This window comes from Paroedura picta, chromosome 7, assembly GCF_049243985.1.
Source record: "Paroedura picta isolate Pp20150507F chromosome 7, Ppicta_v3.0, whole genome shotgun sequence".
NCBI lineage: Eukaryota > Metazoa > Chordata > Lepidosauria > Squamata > Gekkonidae > Paroedura > Paroedura picta.
Window position 1 is genome coordinate 74,282,069 of NC_135375.1, and position 15,179 is coordinate 74,297,247.

The window sequence follows — 15,179 nt, forward strand, 5'->3', positions numbered from 1 at the left end:
ATCCACAACATCCACATGAGGGGAAAGCCCTTCTTTATATTACCACACGAGTGAATAGGATCTGGCCAACGCAGACAGCAAAATGAGGGGAAAGCATTCTGGAAAAACAATCCAGAAACTAAACAAATTATCACACCAGGGAGAAACGACCAAACCCAGTCCTGCTGTGTTAACCCTCTACACCCAAAGAGGCGAAGTCCATGTAATACCTTCCGTTAAGACCAACAAAACACCTTGCGCAGACTTTCCATTTCTCCAGAATTGACGAGGCCGGTATTACATGGATTTTGTGTAGGTGACACTGTCACCTGCCCCGTCTCTCCCGCACTATTTCACACGCAGCTGTCTTGTGCCTGCAGCCCTAGACAGGCGCTCCCACCACCACCCGCCTTCCTAGCAGGGGAGGAGCAGGGAGCGCGGGCGCTGGGCCGACAGCCGAGTACCTGGCGCGAAAAGCATCGAACTCCCTGGGGTCTCGCGGCGGCTGCAGAAGCCGCAGAAAGGAGACGTGCACGAGCACGCGCAGCCCGAGCAAGTAGAGCAGCAGCACGAGCGAGGCGCGTGCCTCGGGCAGCAGCAGCCTCGGAGAACCGCCTGCATCGGGCTTCTTCCCGCGCCATCCGTCCTCGTCTTTTCCCGGAGGTCCCCGCTGCTGCTGCGGCTGGTAGTGATGCTGCTGCGGGGCCTGGTTGCGGAGGCGCCTCACGGCCCCGACCGCAGCCGAGTTCCGCTCCATAGAGCCCCGAGCGCCGGTCCCCGCTGATTCGCACCCAAGTCGTCCTGGGCAGGCTTGCTGCGGCTGCTGCAGCTGGGCGCCGCCGACGGTGGCGACGGAGGGACAGATGTGCTCGACTGGGACCGGCCCACATTCACTTCGCGCTCCGGTTAAAAGGAAGCGAGCTCCCAAGGTCACATGGAAAGAAAGCGTGTCGCTTGCTCCTCCTTCCCGCCAGTTACCAGGATTACGGTGAGTCTGTGTAAGGAGGAGGAGACAAGGTATCCCTCGCGTTCTCAGTGTCTGGCCCCAATTCAACAGAACAAGCATTGAGTCTGATGGCACCTTTAAGGCCGGCAAAGTTTAAAGGTGCCGTTGGACTCTGTTTGGCTACCTCAGGCCAACACGACTAATCACCTGTCACCTGTTTAAAGACAGGATGAAAGCCGGAAGAGCCCGAAACGGGCATTAAACAAGCAAGAGAACTGCGAAAAAGAAAAAAAGAGAAAAAAGTGAGATGCATTACGGACACTCAAGAACAATATTTTAAAATATATTGACCCAGTCACAGGACTCAGGTACAATGGCAGCTGAGGCAATGGAGTGCCCTACCCTGCAGCTGTATCCATAGGTTAAAGCAACAAAACTCCCACTCTGCATAGAACAAAACCCTCCATGTTTGCCATAGCTTCACACCAGAGGAAACCGGGAAAAGGGCTAGGCAATGTCTGATGTACAAAGAAGAGAAGAAGATCCTGCATGCGACAGCAAGAAGACTGTTAGATAGTTAAGTGAGGTCAGGACCTTCTCTTCTGTTAAGTGTCATTCTTTGTCTCCAGATTGTTACTCTTAGGGACAACTTCCTGCTTCTCAGAAACCACAGATTCTCTCTCTCTCTCTGTTAGGCATGTAGTCACCTGCTATCTCTGTCTCTCCTCTGCACTTTCAAGTAAAGTAATTCCTATATGAACCTTTACCTACTCTTAATCAGGGTGTGCAACCTCACTGCCTTATTTATTCTACTAACAAAAAGACCATAGCTGGTTGGTTTGACTATGGAGAGAGAAGAAACTTCCCACCATCTAGAAGGAGTACGTCAACAGTGGCTGTGACAAATGTGCATATTGCAATTTGAAAAAAAATGTATGTATTTGTTCATGTCTTGTGGATCTCAAATATTTAAAGTTTATCCTATGTGGCTGACTCCCCAGGCAGATGCCTGGAGGCTGTAGCAGAAAGGTTTCAGTGTCGTAACATGAAACTCAGCTCATCAAAGACTTTGGATAGGTGGGAAAAGATTAGATCAGGAAGCACGCCTCCCAAACCTGAATGGTGTGCAACTTAAAACTGCACAATAAATCAGTAATTTAGGCATGATCCTTTACATTTACTTAACCATGGATGCTCAAGTTTGGTGTAGTTGTTAGGAGTGCAGACTTCTAAACTGGCGAGCCAGGTTCGATTCTGTGCTCCCCCACATGCATTCAACTTGGTGATATCAGGGCTCTCTCAGCCTCACCCACCTCCCAGGGTGTCTGTTGTGGGGAGAGGAAAGGGAAGGCAACTATGAACTGCTTTGAGTCTCCTTCGGGTACAGAAAAGCGGCATATAAGAACCAACTTTTCTTCTTCTTAAGTAGCTCCAGTGGCATTCTTCCTTTTCTGCCAAGCCAAGCTACTAGTGCCCTATTTGGCCCCAGAACACCTCACTACAGTTATCTATGCAACAGTCACCTCTAAGCTGGATTACTGTAACCTACTCTATGCAGGTCTTCCCTTATCCCTGCTCTGGAAATTACAACTGGTGCAAAATGCAGCTGCTCGCTTCTTTACCTGAACACATTACACCCAATCCTTCAACAGGTGCAGTTGCTACAAGTTTAGTACCAGATCAGGTTTAAGATACTGGTACTTACCTTCAAGGCCATATATGGTCCAGGTCCTGTGTACTTCAAGGACCATCTGCTTGTCTGCATCTCCCAAAGAGTGGTACGCTTCATCCATTCTAACACATTGGTGATCCTTGGCCCCAAAGAGGTCCACCTGGCCTTGACAAGAGCCAGGGCCTTTTCAACCATGGCCCCAACCTGGTGGAACAAGCTCCCCAATGAGATAAGGGCCCTAACAGAATGTAAACAGTTTTGAAGGGCCTGCAAAATGGAGCTCTGCCACCAGGCTTTCATCTGAAGATCAATGATGGAGGGCCTCCTGCAGCCTGGATCCATCCCTGTCAGGCAGCCCCACTGTTTCTAAGGGCCATTCTGCACCCAATAAATATAGTGAAATGCTCACCTTATCTAGACGCCATATTTTTGCCAACATCCAGCATCCAAGCAGCAAACTACATCCTCCATTTTAAAGTGCTCGCTGGGGAATGGTATAAAGTGGATTCCCCAGCCTAAAACGCTGAGGAAAGGTGATTGGCCTTAATGACAGGCGGAAGAGAGTCCCATGTAAAGCATTTCGCTCTCTTCCACCATTTCAAGCAGGCATGCAGAGTTCAAGAAGCGTGAGAAGGCAGCAGATGAAAGCAAGACAGACAGAAGGTGATGAATGGCTGGAGACGCGATTATTTTTAGCATCACACAATTTTGCTGGCATAACACTATATTTTTCAATGTGTGGAAATGCCCTAAGTTATGTTGCTCATGATTATGATATAGATTCTCAGGAGGAATCCACAGATCTTCCTAGAATGTATAGCACTTTGAAAGGATGGTCAGGAAATATTCCAGCTCCATACCTCACAAACATCTCCATACTGATGGACCTTTACCTACTTTAATAGCTCTGATGCTGCACTATCAAATGTAAACAAAATTACTATGTTATTTTTTAGTATGTCCTAGGACCTTCATCTGCAAAACCATTGAAGTGATTTACTGCATAAATAGTACTTCAAAAAACATTGGGATGTGTTAAAGGCATTTTGGAACTTGCAGCTCCTCTTCCTGGGATGCCTCCCTATGTGCCCAGCAAGTTTTGTGAAGCTTCGCATTCCTGGAAGAGGCACTTAGAATCTGAAGCCTCAAGCTGGCCCAAGGTTTGTTCTGTCCACTTCTGAACCCATGAGCAACAACTATCCAGCAGTACTCTGGAAACCTTTACTCAATTTGGAATGCAGCCACTTAACTATGGAATACTTACTCCCCTTCCCTCCATTCTGGAAGCATTTTGGCCTGATTATGCCAGCTTGGTGTAGTGGTTAGGAGCGCAAACTTCTAATCTGGTGAGCCAGGTTTGATTCTGCACTCCCCCACATGTAACCAGCTGGTTGACCTTGGGCTCACTACAGCACTGATAAAGCTGTTCTGACCAATCTGTAATATCAGGGCTCTCTCAGCCTCACCTACCCCCAGGGTATTGTGGGGAGGGGAAAGGGAAGGTGATTGTAAGCTGCTTTGAGACTCCTTCAGGTAGAGAAAAGCGGCATATAAGAACCAACTTGTCTTCTTCTGAAAAGGGTTAATGTGTGCACAATGTTTCTCTGTTTTGATTTCCAAAATATTGTTCTGGAGTGCCTTGAATGCATCCCAATGTTTTTTAGGTACTATGGTTTGTTGAATGCTAATTCCAGCATGTTTGGGGTATTTCTGGAGGTATTTTAGCCCCAAACAGGTTAATATGCACAATATATCTGCATTTGGAGTTCCAAAGTATTATTTTGGCATGCCTTAAATACATCCCACAACTTTTTGAGGTGCTATTATTCTTTCAATGCCCCTTGTAGCCAGTTCCAGAGACATTTTGGCCCGGAAAGGGTTAATAAAGATGTGGGAACTCCACTTTTTCATTTTGAAAATATTGTCCTTCAATGTCTGTAATGCATTCCCCTATTTCTTTGTGGTACTTTTGCTTGTTTAATGTCCATTCCGGGGTGTTCAAGGGGAATTTTGGCCTGGAAGGGGATAATAAAGGGGTAAGAATTCCACTTCTTCATTTCTACAATATTGTTTTCAAGTGTCTGTAAGTCATCCCTCTGTTTTTTGTGGTACACTTGGAATCAGAGAATCATAGAGTTGAAGGGACCTTCACAGGTTCATCTAGCCCAATCCCCTGCACAATGCAGAACTCATAACTACCTGCCTCCCCACAGTGACCCTAATTTAATGGCCAAGTGATCCCCCCACCAAAAATCTCTTGTTTGTTTAATGCCCATTCCAGCCTGTTCCGAGTCATTCCGTCTTTTACCCTGTCCCCTATTTAAATAATATTTAGAGTGTAACTGCCATCACTAATTTTATGTTGGGGTTCAGCATGGAAACACCAGAGAGTTCTGACATATGTACTACCATAACGTCGAAAGGGGGTGCCTGGATGATCTCACAGAATTACAATTGATCTCCACACAGGGGTGCCAGGCTCCGGTAGGACCTAGGGATCCCCTGGAATTACAGGTCATCTCCAGATGCTTTGGAGGATGGATTTTGTGGCACTGCATCCCACTGTGGCCCCTGACTTCCTCAGGCTTGACCCCCAAAATCTCCTGGAGTTTCCCAACTTGGATCTGGTAGCCCTACCCTTCCCCGCAGCCCCTGTCAGTGGAAAGGGGACCTGGTAAGCCTGTCTCCACATGGCAGAGATCAGTTCTCCTGAAGAAAATGGCTGTGTTGGCACGTATACCCTGCTGAGATACCCCATGAAGCCATGCCCACCCCTGGCTCCAACGCTAAAGTGCACATCTGAGCACACACAGAGTGCTTTTTTTCTTTTGTGATTCAATAACCCTCCATTTACTGTTCACTGCACAAAACGTTTTCAGTCAGGTCAGGTGACTGCCTTTTGGCAAGTTATTTACAATGAAATGTTTACAAGATATTTACAATAAAATTCTATGTAGTCAATGAGTTTAGACTGGAGCTGCTCTGCATAGTATTGTCATGTCAATTATTTTATTTATATCCCATATATATCCCTATATGAGGCCACTTACAGCAATAAAAATACAAAGAGGCAGCTGCTCTCGTCTGCCACCTGCCACAGTAAAATAAAACAAAAGGCTAGTGGCACCTTTAAAGTCTAACACATTTATTCCGTGCAAGACACTTCCAAAGTTATTATCAGCCAGTTCCTATAGATGCTCAGTGTGTGTTCAAGAACGTCACTTTTTTCCTTCTCAGGAACCAGCACTCTCATCCGTTGGAAGAGACTGTAGATATACAAGGGAACAGGCAGTTGTGTGTGCAGCTCTGGTAGTGTGGTAAACCGGGTCAACTCTACCTCTGGGAGAGGACACAGTGCCCAGTTGTGAGGCCTATCTTGGAAGAGGAGCAGACCTGGTATAATTTTGTCTTGTGACTGCATAACTGAAGGCATTTTGACATGAAACCTGTTGCTATATCCACTAACTAACTCTAGTGCTTCAGGCAGGCTTCTCCTGTGACTGTTTCTGGTAAGCCTGAGCTGCTGTTCTTATCATTCTCTGAACATGAATAAAATGTTTCTTTTTAAAATTTGACTCTACCCTCGGTGTTCCAGTTGCTCTCCACAAAACTTACTTTACAGCAGTGAACCCAAAGCTTCTACATCCATCATCCTAAATATACCTTGTAATCAGGAGGGCTGGTTTATCCTTGTAGCACATGCAGCATACGCTACAGGTCCTGCGCTTCCAGGGGCCTTTCCCCTTTTCCCTCTTTAAGGACACTTGGAGTGACACCCCTTTCCACTGGGGGGCCTGTCTGCCCCCTGTCTGGCTGCTTCTGCCACAATTGTACTTTCCTAAGGCCCTGCAAATCCTTAAACTGGCTCTGGTGCTACAGGCCCCACAAATCCTTAAACCACTTCTGATAATTAGGGTTGCCAACCTGAGGGTGGCATCCAATGAGAGCTTACCTGAGGGAGGGTAGACCTCTACAATGACATCATGACACTGTCAGCAATGCAGCAACATCACTGGGCAAGACAAGCAAGTAATGTCACTGTGCTGGGGACAGCTCTATTATGTGCCCAAAATCCAATGGTTCAACCAATGTGACATCATGGAGCCTATGCTGATTTCCCCCATTGCACTAGGAATTTTGAAGAAGAAGAAGAGTTGGTTCTTATATGCCGCTTTTCTCTACCTGAAGGAGGCTCAAAGTGGCTTACAGTCACTTTCCCTTTCCTCTACCCACAACAGACACCCTGTGAGGTGGGTGAGGCTGAGAGAGCCCTGATATCACTGCTTGGTCAGAACAGTTTTATCAGTGCCATGGCGAGCCCAAGGTCACCCAGCTGGCTGCATGTGGGGAAGGGCAGAATCGAACCTGGCATGCCAGATTAGAAGTCCACACTCCTAACCACTACACCAAACTGGCTCTCACTGGCACTACACCAAACTTTGCTTGCACGAATGAGCCAAGTGATGGCGAAAAGAGCAAAAGCAGGACTGACATCCCTACTTATAACTAAGGGGAAAGTTTTATTTGCTAAAAGAACCTGATTGAATAAAATCTGAGGAGAGATTTTGTGCTCTCTCAGTTGTTGTAATTGCTATGTAATTTATTACCCACTGCTCCTGGACAAATGGCTTATGGCAGGTTACAATAAGATGTCCCCACAATAAAGTTGATTAAAACAGCCTGTCACAATCTGCTTTTTTTTTTTTTAAGCGTGTTGGGTACTCTGTTTTGTGCAAAAGACCTAACAGTCAAACCTGAACTGGAGTTTAGGTAGTAATCCTGTGCTTTCCCACGTTCTTTTGTTGTATGTAGAATGACATACGATGCAATCTTAAGTACATTTTCCTGCAAGTAGATACTGTACAACATAGTAGAATTTACTTCTGAGTGCATAGCATTGTTCTGTCATTTAGAAAGGAGAGCTGTGATTCCTAAGACCTAGCATGGGCTTCTCAAGACCAAGTCTTGTCAGATTAACCTTGTCTCCTTTTTTTCAGAGAGTTACTAGTTCATTGGGTCAGGGGACTGCTGTGGACATAGTTTATTTCTGTAAGGGTTTTGATAGACTTGTTGATAAGTTGGTACAATGTAATTTGGATTCTGTTACCACTAGGAAGATTTGTAACTGGTTGACAAATCTCTCCCCAATAGTGCTTGTTAATGGTTCTTCCTCCTCTTGAACAGGAACGACAATCAGAGTGCCTCTGTGAACTGCCCTGTGCAGTTCTATCTCTATAAATGACTTGGATGAAGGAACACGGGATGCTTACTAAATTTGTAGATGATACTAAATTGGGAATACAACAGAAGACACAGTCAAGATACAGGATGATCTGGCAGGCTGGAAAACTGAGCTAAAATCATCATCAATTTCAACAGACAAATGTAAAGTTCTGCATTTAAGGTAGGGAAGCTCAAATGCATAATTATGGGATGGGGGAGACTTGTCTTGGCAATAGTATTGGCAAAAAAGATTTAGAGGCCTAGATTAAGGTGACCAGATAGTCCCACATTTAGAGGGACATCTGGGGGCACCTGGCAAATTGTACTTATGTTGAAATTTAAAAATATATATTACAATACTATTTTTGCATTCTATGCATTCTATAAATTTTTTTGCTGCTCCATACAGACCAAATCTTTAATCAAGACCCCTCCCCCCCAGTCAGTGGTGTCCCGCTTTACCAATGTTAAAATATGGTCACCTTAGTCTAGATTCATGATGGAATAAATATTGTCTTTAAGGTGCTACTAAACTTTTGTTTAAGAGCCTCTTGTGGCGCAGAGTGGTAAGGCAGCTGCCTGAAAGCTTTGCCCATGAGGCTGGGAGTTCAATCCCAGTAGCCGGCTCAAGGTTGACTCAGCCTTCCATCCTTCCGAGGTCGGTGAAATGAGTACCCAGCTTGCTGGGGGGTAAACGGTAATGACTGGGGAAGGGAATGGCAAACCACCCTGTATTGAGTCTGCCATGAAAACGCTGGAGGGCGTCACCCCAAGAGTCAGACATGACTCGGTGCTTGCACAGGGGATACCTTTACCTTTAAACTTTTGTTTTGCTGCAATAGACCAACTTGGCTACCCCTCTGAGCTGACCAGCAATCCCTATAATGGCTGTGGGAAGTGGGATGGCATCTGATGTATCACAGTATTATGAAATGAACTCAGTCAGAACTCAGGTGCTGGCAAATCTAAAATTTTTAATATGACCCCCTTCTTTGACAGATGGTAAGATCAAGGCAGTCTTTGAAGGGTGAGCTTGTTTTACATAACAAAGCACTTTTTGGTATCTTTGTAATAATCACTTACTTGCAAATACAGGTCTGAATAGGGGTTCAGAATTTCAGGTACTGCTAGTAGTACTACTAGTACATCCTATATAATGTTATTAATCTTCACTTTCTTGGTTTTATTTAAAAATTAAAAGCTATACATTATCTCTAGTACACAGCTCCAGAAAGGGAGATTTTTATATTTGTAAAAATAGCAAACATAAGCAATGTTTAACCCTGAACTAATTTTTATAAACTAAGTTTTATTCCTAATCCTAATACTCTTGAAAGTTGCATACATTCTTTTCATCCTGGATTGTTCATGTGGCTAATATTTTACAAAGCTAATTAGCAAAGTTGCTAAAAGGTTTGGCAAAAAAAAGAAACTCCTGTCTATTTTGTAGGGGATTCCAGTGTGGAAATTGAAAACAGAAGCTTATCAAGGCATGGAGGGAAAGAACATCATCTAGTGAATAACATCACATTAAAGAGACAAGGCAATTTTTCTTCAGGCAGCTGGTAAACCTAGATGAGGAGACAGCAGGTAGTCCATAGCAATCTATTACCTACAGAAATAATATCATGCTAATACAATTGAAAAGGAATCCTGAGAGAATCTGAAATGTGGTTAGGGCAGTATTTGATCTTGTGATAACATCTGATGTTTAAGTACCCACTGTGACTATAACACACTATCCCAAGAGACCTGTGAAGAATTGGTTTCAGTTGTGTAACCATCTGGGGTGGAAAAAGGTTAAACCTCTTTCTGTTCACCCATGGCCCTACCTGAATAAGAGTCTATATTGCAGCCTTTTAAAATTCCTGGAAAAGCCAGGCATTCCAGAAGCTAACAACTTTGTAATTAAACTTCCTACAATCCTATTAAGATGTAGAAAGAAAACAAGAAGTAATACTGGAGCTCCCTCTAGAGCCTTTAAGAAATAATTACATATTTCTATGTGGCTTGAAAGCTAGGCACCCTATGGAGAGACACAGAGAAATGCACTGCCCACAGGCTGACAATTGAATGTAGATAGATAATAAACAAAGGAGAAGAATGAAACAAAAAAGGAGAACAAAGAAATGTACTTAAATGTTTCTGCTTGCTCTTCTCTCCGCTGCAGACTACATTCCTCTTGTTGCTATACTCTTTTTGGCTCTCTGAAATGCAGCTCTGAAAATGAACCAGATCATCAAAATAAATAAAAGTGTTTTCGATTAAGAAAAGCCATTTTAAAGGTAACTAACAAACATGCACACAAAAATGCAATGAAACACACATACACAAACTTAAACTAAAGGAAGCAGGGTTGAACAGGTATGAGAGAGGGAATAGAAGGGAATTATAGCTATCATCATTTTTTCATCCATGGATGAAAAAAACAATGCTTCGGAAAAATAGGAGAGCCTGAGCAGGCAGTGTATGTAGGATATCCAAGAAAGAAGAAGAGTTGTTTTTTATACCTTGCTTTTCACTACCCAATTTAGTCCCAAAGCAGCTTATAATTGCTTTATCTTCTTCTCCCCACAACAGTCATCCTGTGAGGTAGGTGGGGCTGAGAGAGCTGGATGCATCTGGAAGAGTAGGGAATCAATCCCAGTACTCCAGATTAGAGGTTGCCATTCTTAACCACTACACTACACTGGCTCCCTCTCTCACACACATTCAGGTGGGTGCTGCTGTTCAGCTTAAATAGGAAATCTGTATTTAGGTTAAGTTTAGGTGTCTGAGCTGCTGAAACAATGCACTTCAGGTGTGTATAAGAAAGAAACTGGAAAGCATGTGATGGTTCTGTCTGGTTTGAGATAAAACCTTGGGCAGAACTTCAGAGGTTTCTCAAAATAGAAATAATACCTGTTATTGCTCTTGGTGGACTTATGATGGATCTCCCAGGGAAGGAGACAAAGTAATAATTGCATTACCTGAATGAAATGGTTTTTTTGACAACCCTGAGATTGTAGGACAGGATGCTAACTAGGTGTATTTTGGAGGTAAGAGGAGGGAAGGGAAGCTTTTAGGGGTGACAGAATTAGTAACACCTTTAGAAGCTCTATTGTCCTGCAGATATACATTGCTATTTTGAACAGGGAGAGAAGTCTGTGGTTAGTCAGGTAATGGGGGCCCACAATGATTGAATCCCAAGAACCCAGGCAGCTCCTGGAAACATGGCATTTGGCTGGTGCATACAGTTCCATTTCAGCCTGGGAGCAGACAGTGCTATTTGGTTCCTTCAGATGCAACTGACATCCATTTGTACCTTTCAGCCTGGTGAGGCTATTGCAGGGCAATGTGGTGCCATGTAGGGACAATGTTGGGAAAGGGTGCTTGCAGGCAGACTTCCTCTCAAAATGTGGAGGGGTCTGCTAATTCTGTTCTAATAAATTGCATAGAGAATCAACATCTGGAAGATTTATGACAGGGTTCACACCTTTTTACCCCAATTCCTTCCTATTTTAGTAGAGAATTTACAGCTGAAAGATGTGATAGATATCATACCGACCCATAGTGTTGATTGGAAGGGAAATCCCTCCCTTCCTCCCCTTCAGAGTTATTGCCTGGAATTTGGCATGATTTAAGATGCAGGTGTCAAACCTGTGGCTGGTTCCCCAGCTTCCCAAACACTATCTTGTTTATGGACAGGACCTATGAACTACAAGATGGGAGAGGAGTGGTGTGTGCAATGATCTGGCTTTTCCTGTCTGAGTCCTGACTGGATTGGTCTTAGGGGACCATTTGACCTTCCTGGGCTGTAGAGTTAAATTTGGGCCTGGCTAAGAGAATTTAGAGCCTCTTGTGGCGCAGAGTGGTAAGGCAGCCGCCTGAAAGCTTTGCCCATGAGGTTGGGAGTTCGATCCCAGCAGCCGGCTCAAGGTTGACTCAGCCTTCCATCCTTCCGAGGTCGGTAAAATGAGTACCCAGCTTGCTGGGGGGTAAACGGTAATGACTGGGGAAGGCACTGGCAAACCACCCCGTATTGAGTCTGCCATGAAAACGCTAGCGGGCGTCACCCCAAGGGTCAGACATGACTCGGTGCTTGCACAGGGGATACCTTGACCTTGAAGAGAATTTAGAAGCTAACTGTAATTTCATGTGCCTCACAGCGCTATAAAAATAACTGTGCAATGAATTGTTTTAAGCTGAGGCTTGCTTTGTTTCATGTAACTAAGAAGAGGACCACATGGAAACAAGTAAAGTTAGATTTTAATTATTTTTGTGTTGTGTTGCATTACATTGAATTATTTCTAAACTTTTCTTCTAAATATAATAAACATTAATTTTACCAAAGTCTCTGATTATTTGCACACATCAGCCCATGGAACTCAGGAGGGCAGGTTCCATGACAATGTATTTTATATTTATGGAGTCACTCTATGGTGTTAGTTATTACAAATCCTTTTAAGTTTAGTAAGACAGGATCAGAAATAGCCGTTTGCCTAATCATCAGTGCTGAGTACAAACTGCCTATAAGGGAAATAGCCATTGCTGTGTACAAAATTAACAGGATCCTACATTGAGCTGGGGGTTGGACAGATGTATGGCCCCTTCCAACTCTATGATTCCATGATATGCAAATAGATTTGAAAAAATGGCCGTGGACTAGTAACTTTTAAAGATTATTTGTATTTGTCACAGGTGTAAAATGCTATAGATAGTATCTATTTGTTCAGATACCCTAGCACCACAAGAGGACAATCAAGTCAATGTCCTTTGTGAACATAATATAAATGTTCAGATTGCCACAGAAGACAACTCCTTGGAGCGGGCTGGGTGGAGTAGAGCCTGCAAGCTGAAGCAGGCCTGTTCTGCCACACCCTGTTTATTTGTTGTAGCAAAATTGTCTGATAAAGTGAGCTCTTGGTTCTCAGAAGCTTATGCTGGAAAACAATGTTAGCCTTTAAGACATTATTTGATTTCTGTTTTGTTTCGTTTGACATCTGGGACAAAAACAACAAAAAATATATGCAAAATGTGTTAAAGTCAGAAATAAGTAAACAGCAGGAAACAGCTACTGGTGTTAAAAATGGAATGTAAGTGGAACAAGTGTGGACTGATCATCAATGAGGGTTGTCATGCTGATGGCTATCAAGCACAATAGAAGTGTATGAAAAGACTGTTGGCAGGTAGGGTTGTCAGGTCCCCCTGCACCACTAGCTGGGGATTGGGGAAAGAGTTGCCATCTCCAGGTTGGGAAATTCCTGGAGATTTGGGGGTGGTGCCTGGGGAGGACAGAGGTTTCAGTGGGGTTCAATGTCACCCTCCAAAACATGCCTTTTCTCTAGAGAATGGATCACTGTAGTCTGGAGATGAGTTCTAATTCCAGGGGATTACCAGGTCCCAAGTAGAAGGCTGGTATCTCTAGTGGGAGAAGACCTGGTCTTCCGCCCCAGATGTTGTTTTTAAGTTCCTTCATATTCCTATGAAAGTTCTACCAAGATTTTGTCATCTAGATGTTGTCAGCTACCCTGAAGACCTGAATGGTTAAATGACAGGATACAAGTATATGAAATAAATGACTGAGGCCCCGTTTTGTGGTCCAGCATTACCAAGATCAGTCATTCAAGTTTTGTTTATAAGCAGTTCAATTATTTTCTTCCTACTATTTTCTGTAACTGCCTGTTCTGTTAATACTTCCACACAGATGTCTTCTGTCCTTCTTGCCACAAGAATAACTGACCTTTGACATTCAGTATCCTGAATGGCCAGTAAGGCTATGGTTAAGCAAAAAAATAGACTGGATTCATCATCACATGCATTAGTTGTGACTATGGTGCTGACAAAGAACTCTTTCATACAGCACCCCCTCTCTATGCAGTGATGCATTTTTTTTCTGAAAGGGAAGAAAGTATACCTGAGTAGTTTTCAGACATAGAAATATGAATGGGATACCTAATGACTTTGAGGTCCAGCTATTTTTCCCCTTTCAAAGCCCAGAAACATCCCCAAACTACAAACTTGCACCTTTATGGAGAGTGAAATGCTATAAGTTTTGCTTCTTTTTGGAACCCCTTAAAATGTAACACATGTAAAGGCAGTAAGGCATTGCTCTGTAGTGTTTTGAGATGATGAGTGTTATGTTGCCTCTTTGCCTTCCTAAGTGTTTCCTACTTATATTTGCTGCCATCAAAGGCCCTTGTCTTAGACTTAGTTGAGCCAAAGAACAAATGGATTAGTTATACTTGGTAGAAAGACAGAATGGTTGGCATATGGGGTTAGCTCTGAGGTAAAAAGGGATCCTGTACTTGAAATGAAAATAGCTGTTATCTCTTGAAATTTTTAACGGGTGTGACAGTGTTACCCAAATTAGACTGACTTGAGGAATTTCGCTAGTGAGAGGGGTAACAACAGGCTCACCAGTGTATTCCAGACCAAAATAAAGGAAATTTATTTTCATTAAAAGAAATGTAAAGAAAAAAATCCTTGGGAGAAAAACATCTCTGGCAAAAGGTGAAGCCTACAAGTGTGTAGGGATGTGTATATTGGATTCAAGAATACACACATGCAGAGGGGTTCTGGAGTATGGCTTAAATAGCAAATTTGTATCTCTAAGCTAAGGCTGGACACTGTAGCCCCTAAACAATGCACTTGTAGTAATTGTTTGTATGATAAAAAAACTGCAACGCATGCAATGGTTTTGTCTGGTTTGGGAAGAACTCCAGAGGTTCCCAAAATATGAAGAATACCTGTGGTTGCCCTTGGTAGCTCCTCAGTGGGTTTCCCAGGAAAAGGGACAAAACCATGATTGCATTGCCTGGGTGAGACTAAAAGTGTAAGTGGTTTCTTGACAAGCCGTAGATTATGGGACAGGATGCTGGCTAGGTGTGGCAGGCTGTTAGCAATATTCCTAATTGAATTTTGCCAGGCAAAGGAAAGAAGGAAGCTTTTAGCAATGATAACATTAATAGCTCCTAAGAAGTTCTTTATTGTTGTTGTTGTTGTTGTTAGGTGCGAAGTCGTGTCCGACCCATCGTGATCCCATGGACAATGATCCTCCAGGCCTTCCTGTCCTCTACCATTCCACAGAGTCCATTTAAGTTTCCACCTACTGCTTCAGTGACTCCATCCAGCCACCTCATTCTCTGTCGTCCCCTTCTTTTGCCCTCAATTGCTCCCAGCATTAGGCTCTTCTGCAGGGAGTCCTTCCTTCTCATGAGGTGGCCAAAGTATTTGAGTTTCATCTTCAGGATCTGGCCTTCTAAAGAGCAGTCTGAGCTGATCTCCTCTAGGACTGACCAGTTTGTTCGCCTTGCAGTCCAAGGGACTCTCAAGAGTATTCTCCAGCACCAGAGTTAAAAAGCCTCAATTCTTTGACGC

At 43.8% G+C, this 15,179-nt stretch overlaps 1 protein-coding gene and 1 long non-coding RNA gene across 2 annotated transcripts in view; one reads left to right on the top strand and one right to left on the bottom strand.

The window, feature by feature from the left end:
• The window catches only part of ERMP1 (endoplasmic reticulum metallopeptidase 1), a 40,656-nt gene extending 39,596 nt beyond the window's left edge, over positions 1-1,060 (bottom strand). The window contains exon 1 of the mRNA XM_077344961.1: positions 444-1,060. Within this exon, the coding sequence (XP_077201076.1) occupies positions 444-1,045 (602 nt within the window). The 5' untranslated portion in view covers positions 1,046-1,060. The remainder of the gene's footprint in view (positions 1-443) is intronic.
• On the top strand, positions 748-9,706 carry LOC143841149 (uncharacterized). Its single transcript, XR_013232584.1, has 4 exons — positions 748-967; positions 5,835-6,106; positions 7,782-8,001; positions 9,271-9,706. It is a non-coding gene; the product is annotated as an uncharacterized LOC143841149 (long non-coding RNA).
• Positions 9,707-15,179: the final 5,473 nt, after the last annotated feature.